Genomic DNA, 18,779 nt, shown 5'->3' on the forward strand with positions numbered 1-18,779 from the left:
ACCTCAAATCCTTCCTAGCTCTGTGACCCTGAGCAAGTCATTTGACCCCCCATTGTCTAACCCTTACCACCCTACTGCCTTGGAACCAACACACAGTATTGATTCTAAGATGGAAAGGAAGGTTTTTTTTTTTAAAGCAAAGGTTTAATATATATTTTTAAAAAGCATTCAACCATTCTCATAATACCAAACAAATTCAAATTTAAACTAACTTGAGGGACTACACTTTGCACCCATCAAGTTGGTTTTTAAAAATAGTGGCACATTTTTGAAGAAAAAGGTAAACTCATATACTCATATATTGTTGGTAGAACTGAAAATTGGAATCACTCCTCTACAAAACAATTTAATTCAACTTAAAAAATATCTGTTAAGTAAATGTCAACTACTTATAAGGCACTATTCTATCTCAGGAGTACATGGGCAGAGTTTTATAAAGCCAACCATTTTGATGCTATCTTGGGAATAAATATTTAGGATATAATTGAAAAGGGAAAAAAATGTTTGTGTGTCCTTATAGAATAGACTGGCTATTGGGAATGGCTGAATAAATTGTGGTATCTGTTGGTGACAGAATACTATTGTGCTCAAAGGAATAATGAACTGGAGGAACTCCATGTGAACTGGAACAACCTCCCACCCCACCCCCAAACCCATTCTCAGCACAATAAGTTTAATTGCCTTCATATAATGCCCAGGAACAAATATCAACTCCTCTGCTTGACACTTAAAGACCTTTGTAACCTAGACCCCTCCTACCTTGCAAGTCTTAAGCCTTACTACCCTGCCAGCTACTCTTCCATCCAGGGACACCAGACTCTTGGCTGTTACATGAACAAAACATTCCATCTCGACACTCTCTCTGGCTGTCCTCCATGCCTGGACTGCTCTCCCTCCTCTGCCCCAACTACTGACCTCTAGTTTCTTTTAAGTTCCCACTAAAATCCCACCTTCTACAGGAAAGTCTTCTTCAAGCCTTCTTAGTTCCACTGCTTTCTCTCTTTATTTCCTTTTGTTCCTGTATATAGCTCATCATATAAATGATTTTTAAAAAAATAAGAAATGTTCAAGAGAGGAATTTAGTCAAGAGAAGAGGTTGGTAAGAGTTTAGGAATAGTCATTGAAGACTGAGAAATGGAAGGAATGAGAAATGGATGCTTTTCACTGAGGTCTGAACAACGGAGGGGACTCAGACTAAATGGAGGAATCTGGATTAAACAAGGAAAAACACCCCCCCCCCAAAAAAAAAGGGCTAATAGCAAAGCTTTTTTGGAAAGGGACTTAAATTTTTTTTTTACTCATCTTTAAAAAAAATTTTTTTTAATAGAATTCATTCCCAGGTATTACACTCCTTCCCTGGACTATAGAAGGTATCATTCAACAAAAAGATAAATGTATGTACACATACATAAAAATAGTATAAGTATATATATTGTCTTCCATGTTTCTATTTTTCCGTTCTGAAGATAGACATTCACGAGTTATTCTTCAAATATTACATCTGTAGGTGTGTATAATATTCTTTCATTCTACTCATTTCACTCTTCATTATCTCATTCAGTTCTTTCCAAAAAATATAAATTATATAAAATAATAAAAAAATATGATTAATCTGCTCATTATTTCTTACATACAGTAATATTCCATCACAACCATATACCACAATTTGTCCAGCCATTCTCCAAACTGATGGATATCCCCTTTATTTCAAGTTCTTTGCCTCCACAAAGAGAGGTGCTATAAATATCATGGAACATATGAATTCTTTTCCTTTTTCCTTAGGAAAGAGAGATCTCCTTGAGAAATAGACCCACCAACAAATGGTTCTCAGGGCGTAGTTTTATAACTCTCTGGACACAATTCCAGATCATTCTCTAAAATGATTGTATTGATTTGCAATTCCACCAACAATGTAATAGTGCCCCCCCCTTTTTCCTACCCCCACCCCCAACATTTGTCCTTGGGCTCTTTTATCATTTTAGTCACTGATAGATGTGAGACAATATTTCAGAACTGTTTAAATTTGCATTTCTATAATCAGTAGTGATTTAGAGCACTTTTTCCATATACCCATATGTGGTTTTGATTTCTTCAGCCAAAAACTATCTAAACTATCTATTCATATTGTTTGTCCATTTATTAATCATCAAAACTTAATGCTCAGGAAAACTAATGGTGTGTCCAGGGATGATCAAGTGAGTCTGGAGGAACAAAGACCCTGTCAGCACAGACCTAATGTCTGGGGAGGACCTTGGGGGGCAGAGAGGCCAGAGACCATACCTGATGAAGATGGTACAGAGGAAGAAGATGATGAGGCCAACGATGCTGGGTGCATCCCACCACTGTGTAGTGTAGATCTCAGGAGGTTCCAAGCTAGTTGAGTTGGTGATTGGGAGGTTAGGGTTGCATTTCTCATCTGAGGACAGAAGGGGACAGGCAGTGGTTACTTGGGGACAGGCAGTGGTGTGAGCATGGACAGAGTTTGGGAACTCAGTGGCAATATTTGTGCCAAGCATTTACTGACAGTCTCCTGTCAACTGGGGGAGGAGACAGAGGGGAGAAGAAAGAAGTTCCCTTACTTACCGGGGATGTTGCTCAGTGCTAACCAGGTGATAAACATGGTGTAGGCAGTGATGACAGAGGCCTGGAGCAGACCTGAGTTTGGCTGGAGTTCCTGTTAATCAACAACCACACCAGTGAGGTTCCTTCACACTCGTCATGAAGACTTCTCCCAAATTCTAATATACAGATGGACAAGATCTCAGCTGTGCCTCAGAGCTAGCTTTGCCAGTCTGGGTCCTAATGATCCTTCTAGTTCTGACATTCTCAATAAGTTCCCTTTCCGCTCTACATTTGGAGTTCTAAGGCACCCCACCCCCCCCAGCTCTGACATTCTGTGTTCTAAGATCCTTCCCAGCTCTGACCTTCTGGGTTCTAAGATCCTTCCCAGCTCTGACATTCTGGGTTCTAAGATCCTTCCCAGATCTGACATTCTGGGTTCTAAGATCCTTCCCAGCTCTGACATTCTGGGTTCTAAGATCCTTCCCAGCTCTGACATTCTGGGTTCTAAGATCCTTCCCAGATCTGACATTCTGGGTTCTAAGATCCTTCCCAGCTCTGACATTCTGTTCCATGTTCTTTCATCTCTCTTCCAATTCTGGTCCCTGCCAGCTCTCCTATTCTTTGCTCTAAGGATCCTCCTAGCCTTGGATCCCAGGGGAAGGTCAGGCAGGGCTCACCTGGATCTTGGGTAGAACAGCCACAATGGAGACACAGATACAGAAGATCAGGTTAAGGCTGATGAAGACTTTGCCCTCCACACAACCTTCTGAGTGGGTATAGTAGTTGTACATGAGGGCTATGGCAGCAATGGAGATTCCATAGAAGAGGAAGGTGAAGAAGAAGAGGCCTGGAGGTGGGCAAGGCAAAAGGAAGCTTGGGCTGGGAGCCAAGAGCCCAGTGGTCCAGCCCTGGCTCTTCCCCTAAGTGAGACATGGAATTCAGATCTGAAAGGGACTTTTACACAATCACCTAAACCCATCCTTTCATTCCACAGAGAAGGAAACTGAGGACTAAAGGTGATGGGCAGGGATTTGCCCTGGGTCAGTAATGGCTGAGCCAGGCTTTAAACTCAGCTATCAACTCCAAATCCAATGACTTTTTACTACAGCATGAAGGAAGGGCCTTCCCTTCTCTAGGTCTCAATCTCTTCATCCATAAAATAAGGGAAAGGAAGGAGCAGCTAGGTGACTCAGTGGATAGAGAGCCAGGCCCAGAGGCCTCAGTTTCATATGTGGTCTCAGATACTTCCTAGCTGTGTGACCCTGGACAAGTCACTTAACCCCCATTGCCTAGTCCTTATCACTCTTCCACCTTGGTACCAATAAAGAATCTTGATTTAATTTAATTTTATTTTTTAAAATCCTCACCTTCCATCTTAGAATCAATACCGTGTATTGGTTCTAAGGCAGAAGAGTGGTAAGGGCTAGGCAATGGGGGTCAAGTGACTTGTCCAGGGTCACACAGCTAGGAAATGTCTGAGGCCAGATTTGAACCCAGGACCTCCCATCTCTGGGCCTGACTCTCAATCCACTGAGCTACCCAGCTTCCCCCCAGAATCCTGATTTTAAAATGGTAGGTAAGGTTTTAAAAATAAAATAAAACATAAGGGATGGGGAGGTAAGGGTGAAAGCTACTAGATACATTCTAATTATGCTCCATAGGATTCCAAATGGAGTTTCTTCTGTAGGAATATTTCAATACTAGTGACATTTTCCATTTTGAAATATTAGCCATAGAATTAGGAATGCACGAAAAATGCTTATAGCTCTTGGCATGAAAACAGACTTCATTTCCCCTCTTCTATTTTAAAGTGTCCTGGTGGGAGTAGAAACACCAAAGAAAAACAACTGCTTGAATACATGGGTCGAAGGGATATGGTTGGGGATGTAGACTCTAAATGAACATCCTAGTGCAAACATCAACAACATGGAAATAGGTTCTGATCAAGGACAAAAGTAATACCCAATGAAATTGTGTGTTGGTTGCAGAAAGAGTGGGTGGAGGGGAGGGAGGGAAATAATGTGATTATTGTAACCAAGGAATAATGTTCTAAATTGACTCAATAAACTAATTCAAATGGAAAAAAAAACCCAAATATACATCTATTTTTGCAAAAGATAAATAAATAAAACAGACTGAAAGGGGCAAAATCTTAAAAAAATAAAGTGTCCTGGTTCTACTTTTTGGGAGGGGAGAGAGCCCCAAAATCCACACCTCACTGCCCTCTACTAGCATTATTGCCATAATTTTTAAATTCAGTGCTTTGAAACAGAATACTACTACTTAATATTTATATGACCAAAAAATCCTTTACCTTCCTTCTAAAATCAAAACTAAGCAGTGAGGGCTAGACAATCAGGGTTATGAGACTTATTCTGGGTCACATAGCTAGGAAATATATGAGACCAGATTTGAACCTAGAAACTCTGATCTCTAGGCTTGGCTCTCTATCTACTGAGCCACCTAGCTCTGTTCCTATTTATTTAACACTTTTAAGGTTTTCAGTGTACTTTACAAATGTTGCCCCTCGTCACAATCCTATGAGGCAAGAACTATTGTTATCTCCATTTTAGAGATGAAGAAACTGAGGTGGAGAGAGATTAAGGGATTTTCCCACAATCACAGAGCTAGGAAGTCTCTTAAGGATTCAAACTTGGGTCTCCCTGACTTTAAGACCAGGACTCCATCTAGCATGCTACCTCAAACCCAGTGGTTATTTTAAGAAAGCCCCCTCCTTAGGGTTTCTTCTAGCTCTAACATCCTGTGATTCTTTATAGCGATTTGGAGAGGAAAAGAATTAGGAGAAAGACACAAAAGACACATTCCTAGCTTTCCAACAGAACTTTGATGGACTTTCAGTCAAGAGACCTGGATTCAAATCCTCCCTCATTGTTTTCTAGGTAGAGGACATTGTGTATGTGTATGGGGGGACCATGGGCGGGGAGGAGAGGACACACACATGTATGCATGCATGGAAGACCTTTTGCATCTGTGTGTTCCAGTGGAACACTGAAGGGTGTAGTGAGGTGGGGGAGAGGGGAGTGATGCCCACCGACCTGCATACCAGCACCGTGAGTCGTACTCTTCAGCCTTCCACAGCCAGCGCTGGTTCCAAGAGTGTGCAAAGTCAATCAGCAGAATGAGCTGGATGAGGATGAAGAGAAACGAGCCGACCACACCAAAGTAGAACCAGACTGGGAGGTTGGGGAAGGGGGAAGGAAGAGTGAGGGTTGCATGTTTCTGGCTGTGCCTCTCCCCCAAACCTGTGCCAACCCCACTCCCTAGGGGACAGTAAGTTTTCATTTGGGTCTCAAGGAGGTGGGAAAGTCTGAGGTCAGGGGGAGCAGACCCTACTTCCCATGCACCTCAGACAGGCACAGTGTGCTACAGGTAGTGTGAGTGCACCCTTCACTCTGGCTGAGTCAGCTGGTTCCTTATTCCAGAGTTAATGCCATGGCAGGAGGGAGATACTTTGGTCTCTTGAGTGTCACCACTGGCCTGGAGACCAGCAGATGAGAACTCTGGGAGAAGCCAAGTAGATATGGGTATTTGGGGCTCAGCACTCTGGGATAGATCAGACTCAGTGAGTGAGGATTAGAATAACTACCCCCAAGGATGTCCCTCCTTGGACCATCCATCAAGTAGGAGGGAAGAGAGAGGGGAGAAGACAAATGGGCAGCAGAACTGGACTTGCCACCTACCATTGGTGAAGGAGCCATCTGGGATATAGAAGGCACCCACGGTGATGCCCAGAAGAAGTAGGAACTTAAAAAACCAAAACCTGGGGAAAGGAGAGAAGATGTTAATTTAATGGATCTTGTCCATTGTAAGCACTCTAGTATCCAACTGCTCATGATGTCTTTGTGGATAAAACAGAAAGATGGGAGTTGGACAAGCCTATTAAGTGGATCCAGAGCTGGTTGAATGGCTAGACCCAAGGAACGACAAGTGATGAGCAAATGACAACCCAGGAGGAGATGACTAATGGAGAACCCCAAAGATGTGTCCTGGGCTCTGTGCTCCTTGACATTCTTGTAAATTTGGTTGAAGGCAAAAATGGCACATTTATCGAATCTGAAGAGAAGAAAGCATGAGGGATGGCTAACATTGGGGAGGAATAAAGATCCCAAGCTATGAACAGACTAACGCAATGGACTGAATGTACCAAGATGAGAATGAATAAGAATAAATAAAAACAAATTACTACACTTGGATTCAAAAAATCAACTGTGGAAGGATAGGCTGGGAATGGGGAGGGGAGAACAATGGCAGTAAAACCAGTGAAAAAGAACTGGGGGAAGTTAATTATGGGGCTCATTTACATCTCAGTCACCTCTCCTGAAAACAAGGCTTTTAAAAAACAGCCTTGGCCAGTTGCAGGAAGGGCCGGCAGGCCAATCACATTGTTTAATGTATCCTAACCACTTCCCTGGGGAAGGCACTGTTTTTCTTGAATGAGATTTATTGATTGAATACGATATTTATAAAGGACTTTGTATACTGTCTGGCACATAGTAGGCACTTAATAAATGCTTATTCCCCTCCCTGCTCTTCCCTACTTCTACTAGCATCATAGCTATGCAAGTCCTTCCACTGGTCATAACCCTGAGTTTGGGGATCACTCCATCTTGTGCTATTTTTCCACCACAGAGAATTCTGGTCTTGGAGGTGGAGAGAGGAGCCTGTTTTTTCACATCCATTTAAATCAATTTTTTTATTCCAAAACTGAAAATGTTTAATACCATGGAGTGAGGGGGTAAAGAAAGCAGGAAAAGAGAAGGCAACAGAAGGAAGGGAGGGAGCAAGAAAAGAAGAAAGGAAGGAGAAAGGAATGGAGGGCAGGAGGAATGGACAGAAGTAGAGAGAGAAAAAGAGGAAGGGAGTAAGAAAAGAAGAAAGGAAGGAGAAAGGAATGGAGGGAAGGAAGGAGGAATAGACAGGAGAGAGGAAATGGATTGAGAAAATGAGGAAGGAAGGGTAGGAGGAAGACCTGAGGGTTTTAGTGGACTTGGATGGTGAGATTAGTGGGTATCAACTCTGAAATATGATGCCAAAAAAGCTAATGCAATCTTAGGCTACATTATCTGAGTATCTAGATTATGGGAGACCATAGTCCAGGTGTCCTCTAGATTAGGGCACACAGGGAGGAGTGTGCTCAGTTCTAGGCATATGTTGGGGGAACACTGACAATCTAGGATATATCCAGAAGAGGGCAGGCAGGATGGGAAAATAAACAGGAAACCATGCCATATGAGGATTGGCTGAAGTAGCTGAGATGGTAGTAAGAGACCCTTGTAGCTGAAGGGCTTTCAAGTGGAAGAGGGAAGGAAAGAAGATGACAGTTTAGTTTCAGGGGGTGTGTGGAAGTGGTAGAGCTAGATTCTGGATGTTGTGCAACTGAGGATGTTCTGCAAGTGAGGAAAAACTTCCTAACAATGAGAATTCTCTTACAATTGCATGGTGTGCCTCCGGAAATGGAACTAAATTCCCCTTCACGTGATACTTGCCATTATCCTGTGTTGCAATTACGTGTACCTCTCTATTTTTCCCTTTTCCCTATTAGACTTTGAGTTCCCTAACACAAAGCCTTGAGCATATTGGTCCTCAGATTATTGTTATCATTGAGTCATTTCAATCATATCTGACTCTTCGTGACCCCATTTGTGATTTTCTTGGCAAAAGATACTGGAGTGGTTTGTCATTTCCTTCTCCAGTTCATTTTCCAGATGAGGAAACTGAGGCAAGTAAGGTTAAGTGTCTTGCCCAGGGTTACACAACTAGTAAGTGTCTGAGGCCAGATTTGAACTCATGAAGAGGAATCTTCCTGACCTCAGGTACAGTCCTCTATTCGCTGCCCTGGGTCTCAGATAATATTTGTTAAATGAATTAATAGCCAGAACAGAGAGGAGAAAGAGTGAGGCCTTGACTGGATGAAGGAGATGGACACTTTGGCCTTATAATCAGTCCTGAGTTCAGGCTTGGAAGGAAAAACTCTTCTCTCCACTCACAGTGACATCTTTTGTTCAGGGCTTCTACATGGGATCATCAAATTTTGAATTATAGAAGGGATCTCAGAGGACATCTTGTCCAATTCCCTCATTTTACAGATAGAGTCTGAGGCCCCTCATGGAACAGGCATCAAAGATAGAACTTGAACCCCAGTCCTCTGACTCCAGAGCTGATAGTTACACACACCTCCCATTGCACCACACTGCTATTGCAATATTTTTATTTCCTTTACCCCTTTTCTAGTCCCCCCCCCATCACCAATCTATCTTTCCTAAAATACAACTCTGTTCTTTACTCCCCTATTCAATGAACCCAGTGGCTCCCTATTGTCCTCAGGCTTAAATGCAAAGTCCTTTGTTTGGCTTTGAAAGTTCAAATTGGGCCACTCCAACCTCCCTTTGTGGTCTTTATATATATATATCCCCTGCACACACTCTACAGTCAAACCAAACTGGCCTCCTAGTTACTTCTTTTCTTTCCTTTTTTAAAACCCTCATCTAGGTATCCAAGACAATGTGGTGGAGGTTAAGTGACTTGCCCAGGGTCACATAGTGTAGTAATTAAAATGGTGGGAGTACATAAACTGTGGCAGATAAAAGAGTGTTTGGCTTAAATTGTGACTGCAGAAATATGGTTTCAAGACAGTGTCTTGCTTTAAATCAAAATATAAAGTGATCACCAGGGAAAAATTCCCAAATATGAAGTATATCCAAGTCAGCTGGGTTTTATAGAGATTTTAATTAATACAAATGAGAAATTAAAGAAAGGGAGAGAGAGAGAAAAGGGGAATAATGAGAAAAAAGGCTAGGCCAGCTTAGGCCAGCCTTAAGAGAGAGATCAGTCAGTCTTCAATCCATTCCCCACAAGATTTGTCCCAAGCAAGATTCTAGTGTTCAGAGAGACACCAGTTGCCTCCTCCAATTCAGCTTTTCCCAGCTGAATCTCCTGAGAGTTCTTCTGAGACAATCCCTTCTCTCAGCTTTTCATCTCCTTTTAAAGGAAATTTTCTCCTATGTCACCTCCCCTAAGTTCTCACATCTACCAATCACAGTAGATGTTTTCCAAAGGACAGACCATTCTTAATTCACATCTAAGTAGACTTAAACTTTTGATTAAGTTCACACCTGAAAAAACCTCTGAGTAAGTTCTCACCTCTTTGCTCCTTGTAAGTTCACAAGTTGCCTGACCTTTATAGGTACTTAGCACCCTTTTGTATTAGATCTAAAAATAGGCACAGCTTAAGAACTTTTGCCTTACTATAAGTATGGGTTTAAGTATTTTTCATTGTTCAGCAAGGAGTTTCTTCTCCTAAAACATGCTTAAGTAGGGGTGGAGTAGAGGTCTCACATTCCTGATCTAAGTCCCTTCATTGTTTAAAATGGAGAATGGTCTTAACCAAATCTTATGAAGTAGGGTCTGAGAATTTTTAAGATTCACAATAGGTAGGAAGTGTCTGAGGTCAATTTTGAATCCAGGTCCTCCTGACTACAGGACTGACACTCTATCCACTAAGCCTCTTAGCCACCCCCTTCTAGTTCTTTTCTTTCCTTCATCCCTCCCTTTCTCTCTCTCTTATCTCTTTGACTCTTTCTTTCTTACCTTTCAACTTAGAACCAATATTGGTTCTAAGACAGACGAATGGTAAGGGCTAGGTAATGGGAGTTAAAGTGACTTGCCTGGGGGGCAGCTGGGTGGCTCAGTGGATAGAGAGTCAAGCCCAGAGACAGGAGGTCCTGGGTTCAAATCTGGACTCAGACATTTTGTAGTTGGGTGACCCAGAGCAAGTCACTTAACCCCCATTGCCTAGCCCTTACCACTCTGCCTTAGAACCAATACCCAGTTTTGATTCTAAGATGGAAAGTAAGGGTAAAAAAAAAAATAAAATTACTTGCCCAGGGTCACACAGCTAGGAAGTGTCTGCGGCCAGATTTGAACCTAGGACCACTTGTTTCTAGGCCTGGCTCTCCATCCACTGAGTCACCCAGCTGCCCCCTCATCCTTCTAGGTATTTCCTGCACAGGACACTCCATCTGTGTCTTGGTGCCTTGGTCTCAGCTCTCCCCATAGCCAGAATGTTTGCCCTCCTTACATCAACCTCTTTCCTCTGAAGCTACCTCCTACATTAGCCATTTCCAAATGCCTTCACCTGCCCCCTGCTCCTGGTGTCTCTCCTGAAATTACCTTGTGCTCCTTTTGTCTCTATTTACCTGTGTATTCGATAGAAGCTCCTATAGAACAGGGGCCACTTCAGGGTTTGTCTCCATGCTTAGTGTGACGCCTGACATGGAGCTGGGACTTATTGACCCGTGATTATTACTGACCTTGACCCGTGATTATTACTGACCGGTGTGGGCAGCGGGGGAGGGCTATTCTCTCACCCATTCTGGATGGCAGCTCGGGGGTCCTTGCTACTCTTCACACAGATCATCAGCAGGGTGAAGAAGAAGAAGAAAGCGGCCAGGGCGAAGCACATACGGTAGACAGCTCGATGCCCCAGCAGGGAGCCACAGTCCACGTGGCCTTGGACCCCCAAGGTGGAGGGGGCCCCCTCACACACCCAGGGCAGCTGTAGGATGAGACGGTTATGATCCCCCCTCACACCCCCATTTCCTGGGCATGTCTCCCATCCTCATCTCAGAACAGGATCCATCCACAAATTCCTGTGATTCTTCTCAAGCCATCCAAGCCCCTGGTGGCCCCAGAACAGCTGTGAGTTCCCACATTCACTTAGGGGATCACCCCACCCTCAGGGCTCACAGCTGCACCTTCCCGTAAATGTTCCTTCAAGCCCCTCTCCTCCCCTCCCTCTATCACCCCCAAGTGGGATCCTCTTCTGGCCCCACCACCCCAGCTTTATCCCCTCCCATCCCCTTCTTTAGGGGGATAAAGAACCCCTATTTTGGCTCCAAGAGGGGGATGTCAATAGGAGGCTTCTGGCTCTCTGCCTGCGCTGCTCAGGCTCCCTCTAACTCCAGCCCCCTCCTCCTCATTCCAACCGCTGCCCTCCCCACACAGACCTTGTATAGTTGGCTCTCCACGCCAGGGCTGAGCATAATGATGGCCACCAGGACTCCGAGGAACAGGAGGAAGGTGAAGGCAAGGCGGCTGATGGTGGAATTGCGGCTGGAGGGGCAGCAGCCACACAAGATGCAGGGGGCTGAGCCACAGAGACAGGATGCCTGAAAAGAGAGGGACCCCCAAACACCCCGTATTATTTATCTATTGCTTCTGCTTTTGCTGGTGACGGCTTATTTCTCTCTGCCCAATTTACTGCCTCCCAACTGAACTCTCCTTGCTAACAAGGAAAAACGAGGAAAACAAACCAGTCCTCTTAACTCAGCGAGCTGGAGATACCACATTTCGTCCATAGTTCTCCATGCTCAATCTCCCCCCAATCCTTCCTTCTGAGCAGAGGGCCATGGGTTTCATCTGCTTCTCTGAGGCACATGCCCATTGTTCTCCGGCCCTGGGAAGCCTCCCCCAAAACAAGAGTACCCCCACCCCGGAAAACTCAAGGAAGACTGGAATTCTCCACTTCTCCATCATTCTTCTGGAAGAGACATGAGCAAAAAGAGGCAGGAATCTCTTTAGTAGAAAAACCAGAAGCAAAGTAAAGGGGTGTTTCTTATTTCTTCCACCCATTATCACCACCCCATCAATGACCCCCACACTGGCTTTATCCTTATCTCCAGCACAACTAAGTCTCTTTCACTGTGAGCTCCCAGAAAGAACGGTTTGGGGTGTTTTTGTTCTGCCTTTCCTTGCTTCCTTAGCACATAGTAGGCACTTAATAAATGACTAATACATTATGCTTAGCTCTCATTGGCAGTCTTCACTCTTTTTTTTTTAACTGTTACCTTCCATCTTAGACTCAATACCTGTATTGATTGGTTCCTAGGCAGAAGAGTGGTAAGGGCTGAATGATAGGAGTTAAGTGATTTGCCCAGGGTCACGCAGCTAGGAAGTATCTGATGCCAGATTTGAACCCAGGACCTCCCCTTTCCAGGTTTGGCTCTCAATCCAGAGTCCCCATAGCTCCTCATCCTCTCCACCCCCAGCTTTCACTCTTTCTGGACTTTAGCTCTCTTGATCCCATTCTAATTGGACTTTCCCAATCTTGTGCATTATCCATAGTTACATAAATGCCCTTTTCACACTAGAAAGACTACAGTTTAAGAAAACCTCATAGGGGCAGCTGATTAGCTCAGTGAATTGAGAGTCAGGCTTAGAGATGGTAGGTCCTGGGTTCAAATCTGACCTCAGACATTTTCTAGACATGTAATGTGTGATAAAGGATGAATGGTTTGCAAAAACTGAGAGATGCAAACCATTCAACCTTTATCACAAATTCCAGGCAGATCACTTCACCCCCATTGCCCAGCCCTTACTGCTCTTCTGCTTTGGAACCAATACCCAGTACTGATTCTAATTGTGCTCACTGATACTCCTAGTCCTCTATCATTAACATGAGACTCTGCAGAGCTCATTTTCTTTGTCACTGTCTTTCAGTCAACAAAGTTTTATTCTTGAGATTCTCCATTCCTCTTGGGCTGGCCGTTCCAAAATTTTTAGTCACTGAAAAAAGTACTAGAGTTGGTATCAAAAAGACCCAGACTTTTCTTCTTCTTTAAAAAACAAAAGCAAAAAACCCCACAAATCTTACTTTCTGTCTTAGAAACAATTTTAAGGCAGTAGACCAAGGGCTAGGCAGTTGGACTTAAGTGACTTGCCCAGGGTCACACAGCTAGGAAATGTCTGAGACCAGATTTGAGCTCAGGCTGAATCCAATTGTAGCTCGTGGCTCTCTATCCACTGTGCCACCCAGCTGCCCTGCATGAAAACCCAGATTCTAATTTCACCTTAGACATTTTCTAACTGTGTGACCTAGTCAAGCCACTTAGCTCCTCTCAGCCTCAGTTTCCCTCTTCTATAAAATGGGGAAAATAACAGCACCTTATAGGGTTGTTGTGGCACTAAAACCAAAACCAAACAGGTCTCTGTGGGGAAAGAAGCCGCAGGAAGGTTCCACAGCAACACTGTATAGGGAAAAGTTTAGCAGCCTTCTAGAGTCAATTCGCTGAGCATGCATCAAGCCCACACTATGTACAGCACACTATGCCAGGAACACACAGATACAAGGGCCATGCCAGCCTTAAAGAGTTATGTATTATTTTTTTAGCAGTCCATCTCTTGTAAACACTAGAACGTTTTAGTCACTTCCTTCCCAGGCTCCTGTTATTTCCACTTAAGCAGCTCCTAGCTGAAACCTCCCTTGCCATCACCGTATCCTGTCTTGGTGTCATGCCAGAACTAAAAGAGATCTTGGAGTCCCATCTACTCCAACCTCTATCGCTTTGAACAAAAGGGGATGAAGAGGGAGAGTCTTGCGGTAAGTCGGTGGCAGAGCCCAAGTTCCCAGGCTTCATCCAGTGCTCTGCAATCATGTCTGACCCTTTCAAAACCTCATCTGGGGTTTTCTTACTAGATACTGCAGTGGTCTGCCATGTTCTTATCCAGCTCACTTTCCAGAAAAGGAAACTGAGGCAGGCAGGGTTAAGTGGCTTGCCCAGGGTCACATAGCCAGTAAGTGTCTGAGACCAGATTTGAATTCAGGAAAAGGGGTCTTGCTGGCTCCAGGCCAGGCACTTTGGGCACTATGATGCCACCCAACTGCCCCAGTGATCTCAGTACTCACTACCAAATGAATACAACTTGACTTAAAAGGAACTCACAAAGGACTATGGAGTTTTAGAAATATTATCTCACTGATAAGTAGTTAATAAATAAGTTACCTACTTAGGGAGACTCTGGACAAGTCACTTAACCCACATTGGCTACCCCTAACCACTCTTCTGCCTTGGAACTGTCAACGTGGAAATCTAGAGAGCCCCAGTTTATTTAGTTGGGAGGTAGAAACCCCAGTTTTGACCTTGTCACAGGAGAGGTTTCCCCTTGAGGGAAGGTCCCACTTCACCAGACAATAGACATCCACTTCAGCTTTGGCCCAGTAGGTAGCTCGAGTCAGTCTGCAAGCTGAAGGTTCCAAGTTGATCCTCTTGGGAAGGAGGGTGTGATATACTGGGAAAGGCTTCTGGAGACAAAAGAGCCACTTGACTTCGGATGGGATTTACCTCCCCACCTGAAGTGGATGTCTATTGTCTGGTGAAGTGGAAAGTCTCCTGTGACAAGGTCAAAACTGGGGTTTCTACCTCCCAACTAAATAAACTGGGGATTTCTAGATTTCCACATTGACAGAAACCAATAATTCACATTGATTCTAAGACAAAAGGGTTTAAAAGAGGGGGGTAAAAAAGACTAGGGGGTCTGAGAGGCCAAGGAACCAACCAGGAATTTCCACCTGACTGGCTTTGCTAGTTTAAAAGGGATAATTATAAAATAAACAAAATAAACAAAAGAGATAATTAAATAAAAGTGCCTGGGAACTTGGGCCTCAGTTTCTTCACCTGTAAAATGAAGGAATAAGGACTTTGAAGTCCTTTCCAGTTTAGATCTAGGTCCTATAATCTATCAGCCACACCCCCTGTGGGCAGAGCAACTGCAGAAAATAGCCTCTGCACTCTTACCCTGGCAGCCAGGCATACAGGTAAAGAAAGAGCAGCAAACTCTTTAGGAATGATTCAATTCAATCAGCATTTATCAAGCAGCTGGGTGGAGCAGCAGATAAAGTGCTGAGCCTGGAGCCAGGAGGACCCAAATTCAAAGCTGGGCTTAGGTTTACCAGCTGTGTGACCCTGGGCAAACCACTTGACATCTCTTTGCCTCAGTTTCCTCATCTGTGAAATAGGGGATAATAACAGCACCTGCCTCCCAGGGTTGTTACAAATGAGATATTTGTAAAGAGCTTAGCACCTTGCAAGACACACAGTAGGTGCTAAGTTAGTTACTGTTGTTCAATTATTTTTGAGTCATGGCTGATTCTTTGTGACTCCATTTAGGATCTTCGTGACAGAGATACTAGAGTGGCTTGCCATTTCCCTCTCCAATTCATCCGACAGATGAGGAAACTGAGGCAAACAAGGTCAAATGGCTCACCCAGGGTTACGCAATTTGCAAGTATCTGAGGCCAGATCTGAACTCAGGACTATTATTACTATTATTATTTGCAATCCAGACACAGAGACTGAACAAACACTTTGTTCTCAAGGAATGGGAGCAAATAAATAATGGTGACTGGAGGGAGAATGGGATTAAAGGAAGGGACAAAAATTCAGGCAAAATGGATGGAAGAATTTGAAGAGAGATCTTTATGTGAGTTTAGTGGCTTTATGGAGAGGAACGTGCCTGATCTAGGCCTTGAAGAAAAGGAGTCTTAGCAGTCCAAGATTAAAGAGGTTCAGGGAAAAGGGGAAAGCAGGTATCAGAGTCCCCTTAAGTAAGAGATGGATGACAATGGCCAAACTGTTGAGGCAGGAGAGGGTAGAAACACATATATATGAAGGGAATGATGGGAAATGAGACCAGAAAGGTAGGACCATAGAGCTAGAGATAGAAGAGTCTAGAGATATGTTAGAGGCTGACTGTTCAGAGTTTTGAATGCCAGAATAAAGGGTTTATAAATTTTATGTGCAGTCTGCTCTCATTAGAATGTAAGTCCCTTGAGGTGCCAAGAGACTACCCAGTGTCTGGGCTAGCAAGTGGGAGGCATGAAGGGAAGGCTTAGAGTTAAATTGGAATAAGTATTTATTTAGTGTCTATTATGTGCCAGCACGGTGTTAGCTAAGCACTTTACAAATATTATCTCATTGACAAGTACTTAATAAATGTTCTGTCTACTTAAGGGGAAAGAGGAAGTCACTGAAAGGTTTTATGGGGGGTAGTGGATCAAGTGCTATAGAGAGCCAGAACCCAAAAAGAGAGGACCTGGTTCAAATCTGGCCTCAGATACTTCTTAGCTGTGTGACCCTGAACAAGTCACTTAACCCCCATTGCTTAGTCCTTACTACTCTTCTGCCTAGAATCAGTATTGATTCTAAGATGAGAGATATGATAATTTAATTTAAAAATTAAAAAAAAAAGTTTAAAGAAAATATTGTGTAGGGGCACCTGGGTGGCTCAGTGGATAGACCCAAGCCTAGAGATTGGAAATCCTGAGTTGAAATATGGCCCCAAACACTTACTTCCTAGCTGTGTGAGCCTGGACAAATCACTTGAACCCCATTGCCTAGCCCTTATCACTCTTCTTCTGCCTTGGATCAATACACAGTATTGATTCTAATAAGGAAGGAAAAGGTCTGAAAAAAAATTAAACATTTAAAAAAGTTTTAAAAGAAAGCATTTGTAAACGGGCACCTGAGTGGCTCAGTGGATAGAGCCAAGCCTAAAAATGGGAAGTCTAGGGTTCAAATATAGCTTCAGACACTTCCTAGCTGTGTGACCCTGGACAAGCCATTTGACCCCAGTTGTCCAACCCTTACTACTCTTCTGCCTTGGAACTGATAGTAAGGCAGAAGGTAAAGGTTAGAAAAAAAATATTTGTGTACAAAGTGGTGCTGGGATCAAAAGAGGCACATTAAGACAAGGTTATAAAGGAAGGTTCAGTAAGGAGACAGACTGATAATAGAGACGTTAGGACACCATTATGGTAGTCTGAGAAATGAAGGTCTGAGTTAGGGATGTTGCAGCAGATAGAATGGAGGCAAGGTATTGGAGAGGTAAAAAGGACAAACTTGGAAGTGACGGGCAAAGAGAAATCCAGGGTGACTTTTGTATAATTGAAAATCTGTTACCCTAAAAAAGAACTAATTTCCTAGGAGCCCACTGACTTCCTGTCATTATGTACTTCCTGTAGATAGGGGGATATTAAGCAGGGACGTGGAAGGTCCCAGCTTTTTACTTCTGGTCCCAAGCTTGGTGGTGGTAAAGTGGGTGTTTGAACTGGCTGATCAGCCATGAGCATGTGGTCTTTATTTTGTATCTTCTTTATTCTTTGATTTCTAATGATCATTTTGGTGGAGAGTGATAAGGTCAATGTCATATATGCCCAATGTGTGGCACCAGGAGGATATCAAGGCAGAAATACATAGCAAGCAATAGGGAAAGAAGGACTAGAGCTTTGGAGAGATGCAGGGGCTGAAGACAGATTTGAAAGGTATCTATATGTGATAAACTAGGAATAGATGAGATAACTAAGGAGGAGACTATAGGGAGAAAGGGAGGGAATAAGCATTTATAAAGCTCCTAATATGTGTCAGGCACCATGCTTAGCTCTTTCTACAAATATCTCATTTGATTGTTATAACAGTCATGTAAGATAGGTGCTATTATTATCACCCCTCTCTTTACAGATAAGGAAACTGAGGCACATAGAGGCTAAGTTGCTTGCCCAGGGTCACAAAGCTAGTAAACATAGTGGGCTGGATTTGAAATCAGGTCTTACTGACTCCAGGTCCAGGGCTCTATCACCCTATTAGCTGTCTCTGGAGAGGAAAGAAAGGCAGGACCAAGGACAGAGTTGTAGATAGGAGCTACTCTGTTCTGGAGGGAAGAGGGGAGTCAGTGAGGGCTGAAGAGCAACAGGCAGACTGGTTGGGAAACCAGGAAAATGTCCATACTGGAAAACAGGGGAGAAGGAAAGGTTGGTGTAGGAAATGACTGATACAGAGTAACATAAGCAGATAAAATAACTACAATGTTGTAAATAGAGGGGGAGAAAAGGAAGCCATACTCTGAGCCACAGAAAAACCAAGGTCAGATTCAGAGAACAGATCACAAAATGTCTCTTTCCTGTCATGGCAAAGAGGTGGGAACTCCTGAAGCAGAATGGTGCATACACAGTCAGAGGAAATCACATTATTTGTTTTATTAACAATAATAATAGTGAACATTTAAATAGCCTTTTTAAGGCTTACAAAGTGCTTGAGCCTCATATAAGGTGCTATGATTCTATCCATTTTAAAAATCAGAAAACTGAGTTTGGGAGTTTTTTTTTTTTTAAGTGCCTTGTTCAGGCTCACAGAGCTGGTAAGTATCTGAGGCAGGATTTGAAATCAGTTCTTCCCAACTCTAACATTCTATGTCCTGTACCACCCAGCTGCCACTAGGATCAGAAGAAGGATGATTTCAGAGATGACTGGTATCTAAAAAAAGAAGGCTTCAATAAATCAAGAAAGGGCTGGGTCTCTCAGTTTCTTTCCAACTGAGATCCCAAGCCCAAAGTCACTTAGGGAGTTGGAGAGGGATCCAGTCTC

General features: G+C 43.4%; 1 protein-coding gene across 3 annotated transcripts in view; it reads right to left on the bottom strand.

Moving 5' to 3' along the window:
- The window catches only part of SERINC2 (serine incorporator 2), a 46,676-nt gene that overhangs the window by 5,710 nt on the left and 22,187 nt on the right, over positions 1-18,779 (bottom strand). For 2 of the 3 annotated variants that reach the window (XM_056795353.1, XM_007492976.3), the window contains exons 2-8: positions 11,589-11,750; positions 10,950-11,137; positions 6,264-6,343; positions 5,619-5,756; positions 3,240-3,409; positions 2,584-2,674; positions 2,281-2,416 (exon numbers count right to left, since the gene is read on the bottom strand). In XM_056795353.1, the coding sequence (XP_056651331.1) occupies positions 2,281-2,416; positions 2,584-2,674; positions 3,240-3,409; positions 5,619-5,756; positions 6,264-6,343; positions 10,950-11,137; positions 11,589-11,750 (965 nt within the window). The remainder of the gene's footprint in view (positions 1-2,280; positions 2,417-2,583; positions 2,675-3,239; positions 3,410-5,618; positions 5,757-6,263; positions 6,344-10,949; positions 11,138-11,588; positions 11,751-18,779) is intronic. The other variant, XM_056795354.1, reaches the window with a different exon arrangement.

Source organism: Monodelphis domestica, chromosome 4 (assembly GCF_027887165.1).
Source record: "Monodelphis domestica isolate mMonDom1 chromosome 4, mMonDom1.pri, whole genome shotgun sequence".
NCBI classification, from domain to species: domain Eukaryota; kingdom Metazoa; phylum Chordata; class Mammalia; order Didelphimorphia; family Didelphidae; genus Monodelphis; species Monodelphis domestica.